This window comes from Syngnathus scovelli, chromosome 9, assembly GCF_024217435.2.
Source record: "Syngnathus scovelli strain Florida chromosome 9, RoL_Ssco_1.2, whole genome shotgun sequence".
In the NCBI taxonomy this organism is placed as follows: Eukaryota; Metazoa; Chordata; class Actinopteri; order Syngnathiformes; family Syngnathidae; genus Syngnathus; species Syngnathus scovelli.
This window is the reverse complement of record NC_090855.1, coordinates 11,989,516-12,003,628: the sequence shown is the minus strand read 5'-3', so window position 1 is coordinate 12,003,628 and position 14,113 is coordinate 11,989,516. Positions and strand designations below refer to the sequence as shown.

The 14,113-nt window shown below is 47.0% G+C and overlaps 1 protein-coding gene across 3 annotated transcripts; it reads right to left on the bottom strand.

Annotated features, from left to right (window-relative positions):
• Window positions 1-117: 117 nt before the first annotated feature.
• On the bottom strand, window positions 118-13,186 carry sv2a (synaptic vesicle glycoprotein 2A). 3 transcript variants are annotated; one of them, XM_049731509.2, is made up of 14 exons: window positions 13,057-13,185; window positions 10,759-11,525; window positions 8,413-8,593; window positions 8,182-8,333; window positions 7,935-8,068; window positions 7,714-7,803; window positions 7,368-7,475; window positions 7,073-7,161; window positions 6,829-6,993; window positions 6,616-6,749; window positions 4,297-4,503; window positions 3,888-4,047; window positions 3,476-3,686; window positions 118-2,787 (listed from the first exon to the last, which is right to left on the bottom strand). In XM_049731509.2, exons 2-13 carry the CDS (start codon window positions 11,369-11,371, stop codon window positions 3,503-3,505), a joined length of 2,217 nt encoding a protein of 738 aa, XP_049587466.1. In that variant the 5' UTR covers window positions 11,372-11,525; window positions 13,057-13,185; the 3' UTR covers window positions 118-2,787; window positions 3,476-3,502. The 3 variants fall into 3 exon arrangements, with proteins under 3 accessions (XP_049587466.1, XP_049587464.1, XP_049587465.1); XM_049731507.2 differs by having other exon boundaries at window positions 118-3,686; window positions 13,057-13,186; XM_049731508.2 differs by lacking the exon at window positions 13,057-13,185 and adding an exon at window positions 12,835-13,020 and having other exon boundaries at window positions 118-3,686.
• Window positions 13,187-14,113: the final 927 nt, after the last annotated feature.

The window sequence follows — 14,113 nt, the reverse complement described above, 5'->3', positions numbered from 1 at the left end:
GTGACGTAACAAGCGACCGAGTGTGTTGACCCAGGCAGAAATTAATGCGAAATAATGAAATAATCCATATAATAACAGGAAAACATTAAAAGGAAAGAAAATTGAAAGACAAAGACGCTCTTTTCATCCTAACTTTTATTTTGTGTGTTTTTCCATTGGTATTTTAAAGGGTCGATTGCAAACCCCATGATGAGATTTCAGAAAAATATCACACAGCTTTGAAACAAAAGCACAGTCTCACTTGAATTTACTATGATCCATAACATTGACATATTTACTTAAATTATGTTCTCTTTTAGAAAACACGCAAAATCAAAGACAACATACAGAATTTACATATCTTTTTGTTTTGTTACCTTCATATTCATGATTGCACACACATTTGGCTATGCTTACAATGAAACTACACATCCTACAGCACAATACACAGTGACAAAAATGAGCAATTTGTTGTTACAGTGAACAAATGGAAAAACGAAAAAAGCTTTTAAGGGATTTTCAGTGTTTTTCTTTTATGCCAGCAGACGGGAAAAAACAGGCAACTTATTGCTTTGTTAGCTTTTTGTGCTCGCCACAGACCCTTGTTGCCACGGCAACATATTCTATGTACAAAATGAACCCTGAACATATGTTCGGTAGCCAACATACCAGGAAATTCAAGTTCTTGCACTGCTAGTTCCGAAATGGATCCAATCAGACATGTTGTTTTGAAAGAATGGGCAGGGTCATCCTTAAGAAGTAAAGCTAAAATTCCAATGATTTTTAGTTCTTGGTACCTGTTGTTGCTGGAACTAGAAGTCTCCAGTTTGGTTCCCGGAAAGCATAAAACCACTAGCAGGGTCTATTTAGTACCCTGCAACTACATTTGAATAGACAAGAAGCAATATGAAGCGTAACTTCTTAGAACTTTTGACACTGTACAGTATGTGTGGTTCCTGGAACGAAAAGGTCCTGGCTGATTCCTGGACTACGTAAAAGTATTCACATGGTGCTCTTTCTCACCCAGAACTATAGTAACACAGACAATCTGAAGCTAAAGTTCTGGAACTTTTAAATCCTGCTACCTGTAGTTCCTAGGGTTAATGGTTCCAATTAGATACATTGGTCCAAAAGTTCTGCCACGCTCCTCCACAAGTTTCTAGGGCTGTGGTAAAATTGCTTTATTTATTTTCTTTTTTTTTTGCAAGATTTTTATTGTTGAACAACCTTGAAATCCTGGTTTCATGTGTGTTTTATTTTTATTTCAAATCTGTGAAAACAGACGGGCTGGAAGTATTCCTGTTTGTAGAGATCACATGACCGGCAAGCGCAGATTGAGCGTGTATTCACACCTGCATAAAAGGTCCAGGCCAGCATTAGAATCGAACCCTGGTCCTTTTAAAGTGGACCAAAGTCAGGTTTGAATACACCCTAAAATGGACAAAACAGTCAGGTCTGAATACTATAGTTCACTTCATTATGCTCCTCATTTGTATGTACATACGTCTGTCTAGAGCACAGATGGCGCACGTGTGACGTGTAAAACTCAAGCGGTAAAAAACATTTGGCATAATTAACATGACAAATGGAACACTGAAATCAATTTTTTTTTAAATTAATAATGAGCAAGTCAAGAGCTGCTTTATAACTTTGTTCAATTGTCTGGTTGGGTAGAATTTGTGCTCTTATTTGGGCGGCTTCCCCAGCATGTGCGTGTACGACGTGTGCACGCGTGCATTTAGTGCAACGAACTGTCTTTCTGGCTCAATTCAAACTTTATTTAAAAAGCAGCCGCCATGTGTTCGCACTCCTATTCCAAAATGGACTCAATCCATTTTTCTCTTTCCAGAATTCTGCACCCAACATTCCATTATGACATCATGCAGGTTTAGGAAATGTTTGCAAAAAATGCACATTTGGGAAATATTTACACACAAAAAAACATACATAAATAAATATCAAAATATATTGCTCTAGTAAGATGGAAAATATTTTTGTCACAGTTCCAATTTTGACAAAAGTGATTTTATAGTTTGTAATACATTTCCAGAAACTTTACTCAATTACAGGTGCGCTTTTTGCCGCAAAACTAAATTTAAAAAAAACAAGCAATCTGAAGCTGAAGTTCCAGGAACCTTTTGAGTACTTCGCACCTGATGTTCCAGGAACTGAAAAGGACCAATCAGCTATGTTGTTGACAAAAACCTTTGAATAAGCAAGACATTGTATCCATAATGTCTTTCTGTGTGCAGAATTTGGAAGTAAATGAATTGAATCCATTTTGAGATAGGGCAGTTGACATAATGTTTTCAAAATGGAATTGCGGCTGCCCCGTACATAAAGTTGTATCTATATGGCTGCTATCCTATAAAATGGCAGTTTGGACAGAAACAATGTGAACTACGGTTGCTGTGTTGTTGTTGAATCGACCCTGTGCTGTTACACTCTCAGCCCTTGGCAGTGAATCTCATTTATACTCATGATTAGCGCCACCTATTTGTCAAGCCCATGTCTAGTTCAGGGCAATCATTTTGCCAAGGGGTAAAAAAATAATAATCAGGAATTAAAATTGTGATGGGGATATTGCACTGAAGGATTCCATATTGCACGACAATCACGCTAACATTCACCTCACACAGGTGGTTACCATTATAGTTGTTATGAATATAATTTCCTATATTAGGCGTCTCTGTCATGTCTTACACATTTGTACAAGTAGCTTGTGTTACAACCATTCAGACACCAATGATAATGCCGCTTTTCCACTGGAGCACCACACCGTCGACGTATCAAGGACTATTTCTTGGGCTGAGGAGAAGAATAAACAGATGCCAATGTTAGCATAGTTTTAGCAGTGCACATTCTCCATTTTGCCGCCCTCAGTCCCCTCTTGGATGACAACACGTTCAGTGTTGCATTCTTTTCGCAGAATGACGTAAGATGGGCAAAGCGAGTGGGTACCTGGCAGTGGAAAAGCGGCATTATGAAAAGGGCCTGGCCTTACATCTCTACTGTGCATGCTTTTGGAGTTCCCAGTCATCATACGTGTACATACGCATATTTACATACATGTGCCTACGTACACTTGGACATGCATTACACGAGGTGGCGGTGGGCGGGGCCAGGAGAGCGACTAAAAAGGCATTTCTTTACAAGGGCATTTACAATACGAGAGCACATACACACTCACGCTACGCTTGTGCTTCAAATGAACACTTGATGACTTTCGCCAAGTGACGTTATGGAGTGTAATTCTTGTTTTAAAGGGCAAAGGGGGGGCGGGGCTTCGTTTGTGCCCACCACTACAAAACAAACCTGGGATGCTTCACAGTCAACAAAATGAACGCCTCAAATGCAAAGATTTGTGTTTGAGTGGATGGCCTATTAGATTTTTTTGTGGCTTGCCATCTAGTTGCTGGACCCCCGACTTCTGCCACATTTTGGGGGCTCTCCGAATTGTGTCTTGATTCCATTCAAAGCAAAGCTCCGATCTCACCTGCGTAAGCTCGCCTGCGGCCTTTTATTATTGCAGCACCTGACCCCTGGTCTCGGGTAGTTTGAGGGCCACGAAGCTGCCGGCCGCCAGCGCCCCCGAGGCGAAGAGGATGGGCACGGCCTTGGTGATGCCCACGAAGGACGTGAAGATGCTGATACCCAGCACAGCCGCCAGCTTGCACAGCGCGTTGAGGAAGCCGAACGCCGTGGTCCTGAAAGGGAAAGTTGAACAACCACATTCACTTTTGTGTATCTGCCCAGAAGTCCATCTACCTGTCCGATTATTCTATCTAGCCATCATCTGTCTGCGAGTCTATCATCCTTCAATCTATCCATCCATTTATGTCTCGCTATCCATCCGACTATCTGCATATCTCCATCCCATCTAACGTGGCCAATCGGCATTTGTGTACCTCTTGTCGGATGGATAGAGCTCGACGGTCAGCACATCCAGAGCGTTCCAGGAGGCGATGCTGATGCCGCCAAACAGGCAGAGCAGCGCGATCATGGCCGACTCGCTGTTGCCGAATGACAGGAAGAAGCAGCTGATGCAGGAAATCACGCTGGAGCCCGCTGGAGACGCAAAAAAGTCAAAGGCTTGTTATTCCATGACACAGATATTAATTGACACCCTCGTCTGTTCTTTTCACTCGGCTGTGTGAAATGTGCGTGTTAGTGTCAGATTTGTTTTTGTCTGATTTCTTTTTAGTCATTATATGTCGTCATGACAGTCGCTGTGACTTGATCGTGGCAGGATTAAAAAATGGATTAAATCGATCAGGTAGCAAACGCACGAGCGGTCACGGCACACAACGTGTTTACCGAGCATCCTGAGCCGGCCGATCTTGTCCATCAGCAGAGCCGACACAATGTTGCCCGGCAACACGGCCAAGGTACCCAGGAAGCTGACAAAGTAGACCATGTAGGCGTTGTTTTCGTCGCTCACGTCGCTCAGTAGGCAACCCTCCTTGTTGTGCAGGAAGGTGCTGTTGATCAGCCGACTGTTGACCAACCTATACTTGAACAGGTCTTTGGGGGGGCAGGGTGGGGACCACAATTACCAGAAAAGTGTTAGACCAGATGGACAATGAAGTCATCAGTGATCATTCCCAAAAGGAACATATTAGTCGAGTCAACACATTGGAATATTATTAAAAATCCAAATTTGAGTGGTGAGGTAGCGGAAAGAACTCAAATTGATGAGTCAAAGAAACATACATCTTTATTCTCAAATTTAAAACAAACATTTTGTCAATAACAGGAAACTGGACACAACTACCGTCTAAATGTTAGCATAAAACATTTAAGCTGTTAAACTGAAAACAGGGACAAATTCAAAGACCATTTCAGGCTAAAAAGGATGTGGCGGAAGAGTGGACCTTGCCACTTCTGAGCAATTTCAAGACTGCCATTCTAGAGTCTCAAGACTGGATGAGTGGATTGATCGGTACCAATCAGTCTCTGGAGTAGGTTGGCTTGGAATCATGTTCCACAGGTCTCAAAAAGGGAACATGAGATGACGCAGCCGGGACCCACAAAGAATCTTAAAGGTGTCACTGCGGTGTCTCATAACGGTTAATTCGGAAGGTTTTGCTCAGATTGTTTGACGCATCTCTCAAAGGGCTCGTCCGTACCCCACATCAGACCTGAGGTAGACAATAGAGTTGGAGACTCTAAAACCCAGACCAGAGCCCAAAATCAAGATTGGCATTCTGGTGTCTTGTAGCTGGGTCACTTTATCCCTGGAGAAGATCGGCTTGGAATGGTGTTTCAAAGGTCTCTGAAGGTATCATTACGATTCTGGAGTTTGGCTTGGAATCATGTTTCACGGTTCTGTAAAAGGGGACTTCTTTGCCACATCCGAGCTGAAGCGGTGGACCGTAGCTTTGGAATACCCAGACGAGAACCCAGAACCCACATGGGCATTCTGGTTTGGTTTTATGTGGTGCAAGATTTGGTAGTCGTCATTGAATCTATAGAACCTGGCGTAAAACAAGACTGGTGGGTGCAAGGTTGACTTTGGGGGTGGCTTTGCTTCTATTGAGGAAGCAAACCGTAGACCAGAGGAAACAGGATCGAAGATAGAAAGAACAAAACAGGAATCAGTTTCTGTCTGTGCTCCAACAAAACCATTTGCACCTGCAAGCTGTGGAAAAGCCGCAGAGCTCCCTGAAGCTGAAATGAAACCAGGGCAGAGGCGCAAAGGAAGACGATCCGAGGAGGCGTCGAGAACCTTGTGAACCAGTTGTTGAGACGGATGTAGGGACCTGATGTCTTCAGGCGGTTGTAATACAGGGCAGCATTCCTCAAAGCAGTTTTGGCAGTAGGAGAAAGAACAGTTCTGGCAGTTAACAGAGCTTTCCTTATAACTGTCAATGGCACGCGGGGTTCAGGAAAAAACATTTTACCCCAAAATATCTCCTCATCCCAGTCGGCTGCCCGCGATTCATCGGGGTAAACAACGCGTAAAAGCTTCTTCGTGTCATGATCCGGGTCAGCGGGGTAGGCCACGGACAAGAACGGGTCTAGGGAATCCTGCTGATCGTCTTGCGGAAGCAGGAGTTTCCCTTCGCAGGGGATCTCGAATAGTGTCTCCAATAATGATAAGTAGTCCTTAGAAGCAGGGGAGCCGAGATACTGACCAGCGGCTTTGGTCACCACAGACCCAACCAGGACACCCAAGATCAACACTGGCATTGTGCAGTCCAGTTCTTGTGTTGTCCAGTCCAGTGCAACATCTCAAAGGTTTCCAATCAACAAGAATTTTGGTGATTGTCACCTCAGGCACCTTTGGCCAGTCGCAACACAAAAGCTCTGCTATGACATCAGAGAGTGGCGCTGTGATGTCACCAACTGTGATGTCGGCAATTGTGATGGTTAGCTGTGAGGACCTGAGCCCTCCTTGAGACCAGCAGAGCTCCAACAGCCAGGAAGCTGGTTAACGATCATGATCATTTGAAGCATGCGCATTGCATCATGGAGACATGGAAAACAACTGGCATACCGGCCCTCAAGGACCGCAATTGCCCACCCATGATCTCAAAAGCAAAAATTGTTGGCCCCGTGGGTAAATCCTAATCTGGATGGCAGACCCCCCTGAAAATGGACCCGGGTTAATTAATGTAGCCACGCTTGCCTTACCTGTGTTGTAGAAGAGTGTGGCAATAAAAGTGCAGTTCTTGAAGAAGGTGTTACTGGAGGTGATGTCCTCAAAGTAGCACTCCTCAAACAACGAGTCCTCAAACACCATGGACCTCATTTTCAGGTTCATGAACCTGGAAAGTAGTTGAGCCGGCAGAGTTTATTCGCCCGTGTCTTTCCGACGGAACTCGGGCTTCGCGGTCGTTGACTCACTTGTCATTGAAGTACTGCCCCTGGCGATGCACCTGGTTTTCCAGGGTGAAGTTGAAGGTGACGTGCTCCACCTTCTCCTTGACAAAGACTTTTGTGCGCGAGGCGTACTCTTGCTTCTGAAGGTACTTGATCATGTCGGGGAACCACACGGTCAGCCCGTAGTAGCTGCACCGGCAAAACGGGACGCTCTGTTAAAATGTCTCAAAAAACGAATTCATTCATAGAATATGTTCCTGGAGATTACCTAAAGGACATGGAGAACCAGACGGCCATCATCATGTACGTGGTGCGGCGGTATTCGGGGGAGAATACCGTCAGGAAATTACTCCACACCTGAGAGAACAGAGACCGAGGATATCAACATCCATCTGTTATGGACACCGGTTTCTGATTGGGGCTCATTCCCTATGGGGCTCCTTCCCTCGTAGAAGGTCATCAAGCCCTGGAACTGTCCCAAAATGGCTGTTTCACAGCAAATCTGTTCTGTTTCTAAACCCCCAGGCGAGCAAACACTGATTCCTGAATTCATGTTCCTGTACCTGATGGAAAAGCGAGGTGAGCTTGATCCTCCATTTCTGGTGCCAGGCGGCGCCGTCTCCCAAGTTCACCAACTCGTCCATCTGCTTCACTGTTTTGATGGTCGTCACCTGACAGGTCAGTTTAATTCAGTTCACCCCGATGAAGAATGACAAAGGTTTGGATTGCAATACACGCTACTCCCAAAGAGGTACTCAGGGGTACCTTCGCTGCTTCAATTATACTCGGTTGCTCTTAGGGACACCAACCAACTGTTCGACAATAGGACACTTCAAACAACACGTTCTTGGAAATGTTCTGCCGTTTTTGAGAGTAGCGTAGGCATGGTTTGGGATCTGCGTGACTTACGGAGAAGACCCTCTCTGGATATCCTTTGGCCCTCATGTTGGTGTCGTGCACCTGCTTCAGAATCATCCAGGCCTCGTCGTGTTTCCCGTTCTGCAAGCACAGAAAACAATTTGTCATCTCAAACATGACAGCCATGCCACAGTGAAGCCAAAAATGAATATTTGACCCTTTGTCGGAAGGAGCCAAGAGGTGAGTAGTGTGACTCGAAGAGTTGGACTGACCTCCAGGTAGAAGCGCGGGCTCTCGGGCATGGTGGTGAGGGCCGAGATGGCCGCCACTGCGGGGAAGGCGCACACCAGCACAAAGACGCGCCAACTGTGAAACTGGTAAGCCGAGCCCATCTGGAAACTCCAGCCTGAAGTTGACGGGAGCAAACATGGACGTTATCTCTTAACAATTGACCACAAATCAAGAGTCCAATCTGGAATTACAATTCAAACAGTAAACGTTGCCAGATAGAAATCTCACCATAGTGCGGGATGATGGCCCAGGCCATGGCCGAGGCGTAGATGCCACCGATCATCCAGAACATGCAAAGCCAGCTGAGGTGCTCCCCTCGCTTTTCCTGTGCCAGGAACTCAGAGTAGTAGGAGAACACGATGGGGATGGAGCCACCGATGCTGGCGCGGAAACAAGAACAAGAACTTTAGAGGGCAGGTCAGGTGAACACGGCTCGCCTCTCCCCAATCGTTTCCTCACCCGACTCCGGAGGCCAGGCGGCAGAAGAGGAAAGAACTGTAGCCTTGCACGAAGGACGAGAAGAAGGCGAATACGCTGTTGATGGACAGCGAGATGAGTAGCGTCTGCCGCCGCCCGATGCGGTCGGCCAGGCCGCCCCACACGAATGCACCCACCATCATCCCCAGATATACGATCAGGCCTGAAGTCATGACAAGAGAATGCGAATCACGAGGTTCATCAATCAAGACACAGTTTGGTGGTCACTTCATTTCGGACGAATGCCGGGATTTTGAAAAACCACTTGAGGCAAATGAGCCCTAATTAGAAGAAAGAATTTTTTTGAGTCGCCCTTGCCGAGGCCCGGCATACTCATGATGGCCGAGCCACCTTCACAAGCCAAAGATCCTGAGCCCAGGAGAGAGGGAACACTCCATTACTATTTATAGTCACACACACCCCTCACCCCCACCCTACTCCCTCGTGTGCATGACACACAAGCCTTCAGTGAGAGACACACACAGCCTGGAGCTTTTCAGCATCGTCACAGACTTTCCATCGTCGTCCCCTTTATCTCTTTTCCCCCTCCCCCAGTTTCCTCTCCAAGCCCACAGAGATGCTCAGCTGCTCTGACCCCCCCCCCTTCTCCCGTCATCCCTTGCCCCCCCTCCCAACATCCTACCACCGTCACCGTCGCTTTTCTCGACTTCAGTCAAACCTCGGTTTTTGAACGTCCCGGTTCTTAAACAAATCAGAATTCTAACGAAAAATTTGAGATTTTTTTGCTTCGGTTGTCGAACAAAATTCGGAGTGCGAACCTCGCGAGATGAGCCGAAAGGACCCAAGAAAACCCAAACGCGCGGCCCGGATACCGACTGACTCCGTTCATTATTGTATTTTCGTTACTTTGAGGATTGTATTAACCCCTAATCATGCCTCCAAAGAAAGCAAGTGGGAGCAGTAAAGCCATCCTAAAACACAAAGACGCTCTTAAAGCAATGCGACAGTGAGCGCCCGGCGCGCTGCGGTTGCGCGACTGGACCAAATTAAGCTCCCTGCGCACTGAGGTCCACTTAAATTTTGGAAAGTACATCAGGACTTTAAAAATATTTTCTAAATTTCAGCGACAGCTCTGTCACAATAATGCGACCAGCGCGGTGCAGTTGCGCGGTTGGCGGCGCGCTACGGTTGCGCGTTCGGCGGTGCGCTGCAGTTGCGCGATCGCAAATGACAAAATGCTTAAAAAGGCGTTTTTTTTTAGTCTTGGAACGGATTAATTTTTTTTCCATTATTTGTAATGGGATGAATAGATTCTGAATTCGACCGATTCACCTCGAACCGCCTTCTGGAACGGATTGTGGTCGAAAACCGAGGTTTGACTGTATTTGGTTTGTCTCTTCAGCGGCGTGACAGCAACTATAAGTTTGTCCGGGTGCTGTCGGAGATGATTATTTTTTTCCTAACCCCCAAGGTATGTGAATCCTGATGATTATGGATAGATTTTAGTGGCCCTGAACCCCATCATGCAAAGCCAGTTTTCCCAGCTCAACTCAACCCATCCTCATCTTGACCAACTGTGCATCTGGTCAGCACGTTGCTGCATTGCGGCTACGTCTGGTCACAGTTTCTCTGCCGTGAAGCGTGTGAGTCACACACGCCCCTCCAGGCCTACACGCACATAGGCTACTATGCTAACATATGTGGCCATCGCTGTGGAAACACCAGCATAGATGCACAGAGAGTGAGGAGTGACATCGCTATTATCAGCAGGGTGTCTTGACAATCAAACAAACCCATTTGGTCAGTGGAGGAGTTGAAAAGTGCAATTGGACACTTGAAAGCCGCGAATACCGGCTAACACTTGCTCAGCCTGTTGAGCTCATGCGGGAGAGACTGTTGACAGCTAGTCAATACGTGTGCCTGTGTGTGGCAGTGTGCAAGATGGGAGGTGGTCATGTCAAGACTGCTCTTTGTTTCTATTAGTGGGACTTGTACAACACAATACATCGGATTCTAGACTACATCTACAGGGTTGGGATTGAAGGTGACTGTTTTGACTGTTCAGGGTGCAGAAGAGATTGCGACGTTCACGTTTGAGGGGTCAAGTGAGCGTGGGGTTTGGTTTAGGATCAGGTTGGGGTGAAGTCAGTGGTTGGGATTATGTTGTATGTTTTAGATGTTTACATATTTGGGATTATGGGTTAAAATTAGAGTTGGAAGTATCCTTAGGTGTTAGGGCGACAAATCAAGTTAAGATGTATCGGAACAAGAACTGGGAACATCCAAGTCAAAGTGTCCTCAAGAAATAATCCTCTGCCGATGGAAAAATGCCTTGGCGAAGGTAAAGTGGGACAAAGTCTTTCTTACCCAGCATGCCCTTGTTGGGCTCTGACAGGCACATGTCCTTCTCGGCGAAGGGCAGCACGAACCCCACCACGAAGATTTCCACGCCGTCAGCCATGAGCGCCAAACCCAGCACGAAGTAGAGCGTCCACTGGAACTTTCCGTGACCGCACTCTTGCAGGATGCTCTCGTACTGCTGCGCCAGCTCCTCCTGGTCCTTCCTGCGCTCGCCTTCGTACGCCGACAGGTCCCGGAAGTGTTGTGCCTGCGCCTGCGCCACCGCACCGTCCGCCTTGCCCGTGTCTCCCCGCGGAATGCCCTGGTACTCGCCCTCGTAGATTTCGTCGTCCTCGTCGTGGCCCTCGGTGGAGTCGCTGTGGGCGTCGTCATCGTTGGCACGGCTGTCGTTGCGGTAGTAGCCTCCGCTGCCACCGTCTTCGCTGCCCGCCACGCCGGCGTAGTCGTCGTCGTCTTCCTCCTCGAAACGCTTGTAGGAGCGGCGGGTGTACTCGTCGGCCATCTTGTCCACACCGCGCCCCATTTTCTTGCCCACCTGCTTCTTAGCGACCTTGGCAATGTCCTTGGCGCCGCGAATGAAGTCGGAGCGGTTGTCCCGGTAACTGCCCTCGTCGTCCATCTTGGGATGCGGAGCTGCTGGCTGGTTACTGCTGCGTTGGGAATCGGGAGCAGTCCGAGCGCATGGGGTGGGTGACGTGGACTCCTGAAGGCGATGCCCGCGACTCCCGATACGCTGCGGCTGCAAGCTCACTCCTGTTCCTGCACGCACGACCCTGAACATACAGCAGGAAGGATTTCAAATGTGAGTTTCAAGCCTGGATTGGGATTTCAACTTAGAGTTTAAAGCCATGTTTGGGTTTGAAAAGAGCAACGTGGATCCTTGAGATGGTATCATGTCAGTCTGGGGAGGCGTTGGGCGCCAACCAATTTCATTAGCATAGCCAGGTTAGCGCTGAGCTCAAGCGTTACACCAATTGGCTAGCGGCACTTTGTGCTGACATTTGGTGAGCGTGTGGAGCGCTTCGGCTTCTCTGCGAACTCCAAGTAGAATATTTACAAGACAAACGTCATCTTCCCAAGACAACATTTAAGCACATAGCTTACTTTCAATTATGACGCCTTTCTTGTAACGATTGTGTGGCGCTGGCATGATATTAGTGCTTGCCTCCTTGTTACTATAGCGACCACAAAAAACATTCCTCCTGCAGCCTTTCAGCTAGTTGTGTCAAAAAGATGGTTTTGTGCTGAATGTGAAATCAGACTTAAGCATGCATCTCAGGCGGCAGCCATTTTGCCACGGCTGTCGACAGAAATTGACGTCAAAAGTGGGCATGAGACCAAACGCGGCAAACAGGCCAGCCGTGACGTGGGCCATGCGAGCCCGAGGTCACTTTGACATCAATTGCAATTGACAGCAGAGGGCGCTGTAGGACAAAATTAGTTTCACAGTAATCTTCATCTGGGAGCAGTATAAGCATTTTTAAAAAAGTTTCAAACGCAGGATATGAATCTCAAGGCACCATATTGTAGTTACACTTGAGAGCTGATGACGATGCAAACTAGACTGTTTGTATTCAGAGAGTGACTATTTTTTCAGCTTTGTCTTTATATTTTCTGCCAAATACACTCCCGGTGCGTGTGACGTCATAACAAGAGCGCGCCTGGGTGATCATGAAGAGGATGATGATGATGGTGGTGGCTGGTGTGAAGATGAGCACAAGCTCGGATGCAAATGAGCAACAATGAACGGCCTGTGAGTGTGCGTGGAGGGGTAGTTGCCGAATACCGACTGTCCCTCTTTTGTATATTCATACATTCATCCATCCTGCCATCAAATGTGTATCAGGGGGTTAAGGCAGCAGCAATGGTGCACATGACAAGGTCATTTTGACGCACGACGCAGAGCGAGGGAGCCCCCCCCCCCTCCTCCGCATGCATACAAACTCCTTTTCTGCATGCACGTTTCACGCAATAAACAGTAATTAATGTGGTTAAAAATTAGTCGAAAAAGAAATCAACAGATAAGGAAAACACTTCCAAATTGCGCACGATTGAAACGCGATAACGTGACGCCAAGTTCACCTTCAAGCCTTTTTTGTGCCTTTTCTTCCTTGGCGGAGGGAGACACACACGCAACGCAACACAACGACGTCTCTTATCGCTTCAATCCAATGGAGCCAATTGATGATGATTAGCCTCTTCCTTTCATCCCCCCACCATTCTTTATCATTCTTGGTTTAAACCTAATACATCATGTGCATCATGTATATTAATCATAATGGTAATAAAACAAATCTCTCCTACCTTATAGGATTTTTTTCTCGTCTATTTTAGTGCAGGCAATATGAAGCGGCTCCTCCTGTCTTCTTTCCCCTCAGTTGTCGACGTCGTAATGGCTGATGACGTCGGCAGGGTGACCACGCCCCCTATTCCATCCATCTTTACAATTAAAAAAAGAACAAGTGTGTGTGTGCGTGGGTGTTTATGCGCGTGTGCGTGTTGCGCGTGCACACCGCCCAGGCTTGGCGCAGTGGGGCGTGCACGGTGTTGCACGTGCACTGGGCTCGTGCGCTCTGATTGGCCCACGTTGGGCTTGCGGAAAGCTGCCCCCTGGTGGACAATAGGATACATACATCAATGATGTGGTGCCCACTGACAGAAAGAAGGATTCTGATCTATTTCATTGCTTGGCTGCAGTATCAACCTTGCACCAAGAGGGCGCTATAAGACACAGCGATAAGGATGCGCCGACGACCCTGGAAGGCTATACACAAGCACGCACACACAGGTGTCGTGTCAGGTTGCTACGGAAGATTACGGAAGAGAATTAGGGCCAGTGAAGAAAAACGGAAGATTACGGAAGAGAATTAGGGCCAGTGAAGAAAAAAAAATGGGGGTGACAGGATTCTGACTTTTTTCTCAGAATTCTGAATTCCCACTTTAAAATCACTTCAAAGTGGGAATTCTGACTTTAGAGCAGTTGTTCTTAACCTTGTTGGAGGTACCGAACCCCACCAGTTTCATATGCGCATTCACCGAACCCCTTGTTAGTGAATTTGTTTTTTTTTTTTTATTCTAAACATAGATATTTTTTACTGGTGCACAAAATGAGCCATGCATGAACATCACCTTGCTCAAAGATCAAAACCAACACAATGCATGAACTCACAACAAATCACATACTGGTAAATCACAATTTACACAATAAATCAGGTTTGTTCGGACCTCCTCAGTGGAGGCTCTGTCGAACCCCTGAGACCGACTCACCGAACCCCTAGGGTTCGATCGAACCCAGGTTAAGAACCACTGCTTTAGAGTCAGAATTCTGAGAATAAAGTCGGAATTCTGACTTTATTCTCAG

Excerpts from the sequence above, each read along its gene's own strand:
- sv2a (XM_049731507.2), bottom strand. The coding sequence starts at position 11,371 with ATGGACGACGAGGGCAGTTACCGGGACAACCGCTCCGACTTCATTCGC. Across the intron at positions 8,069-8,181 it reads GGCCATCATCCCGCACTATG|GCTGGAGTTTCCAGATGGGC; the intron begins GTGAGATTTCTA and ends CGTCAACTTCAG. Across the intron at positions 7,476-7,713 it reads ATCCAGAGAGGGTCTTCTCC|GTGACGACCATCAAAACAGT; the intron begins GTAAGTCACGCA and ends CTGACCTGTCAG.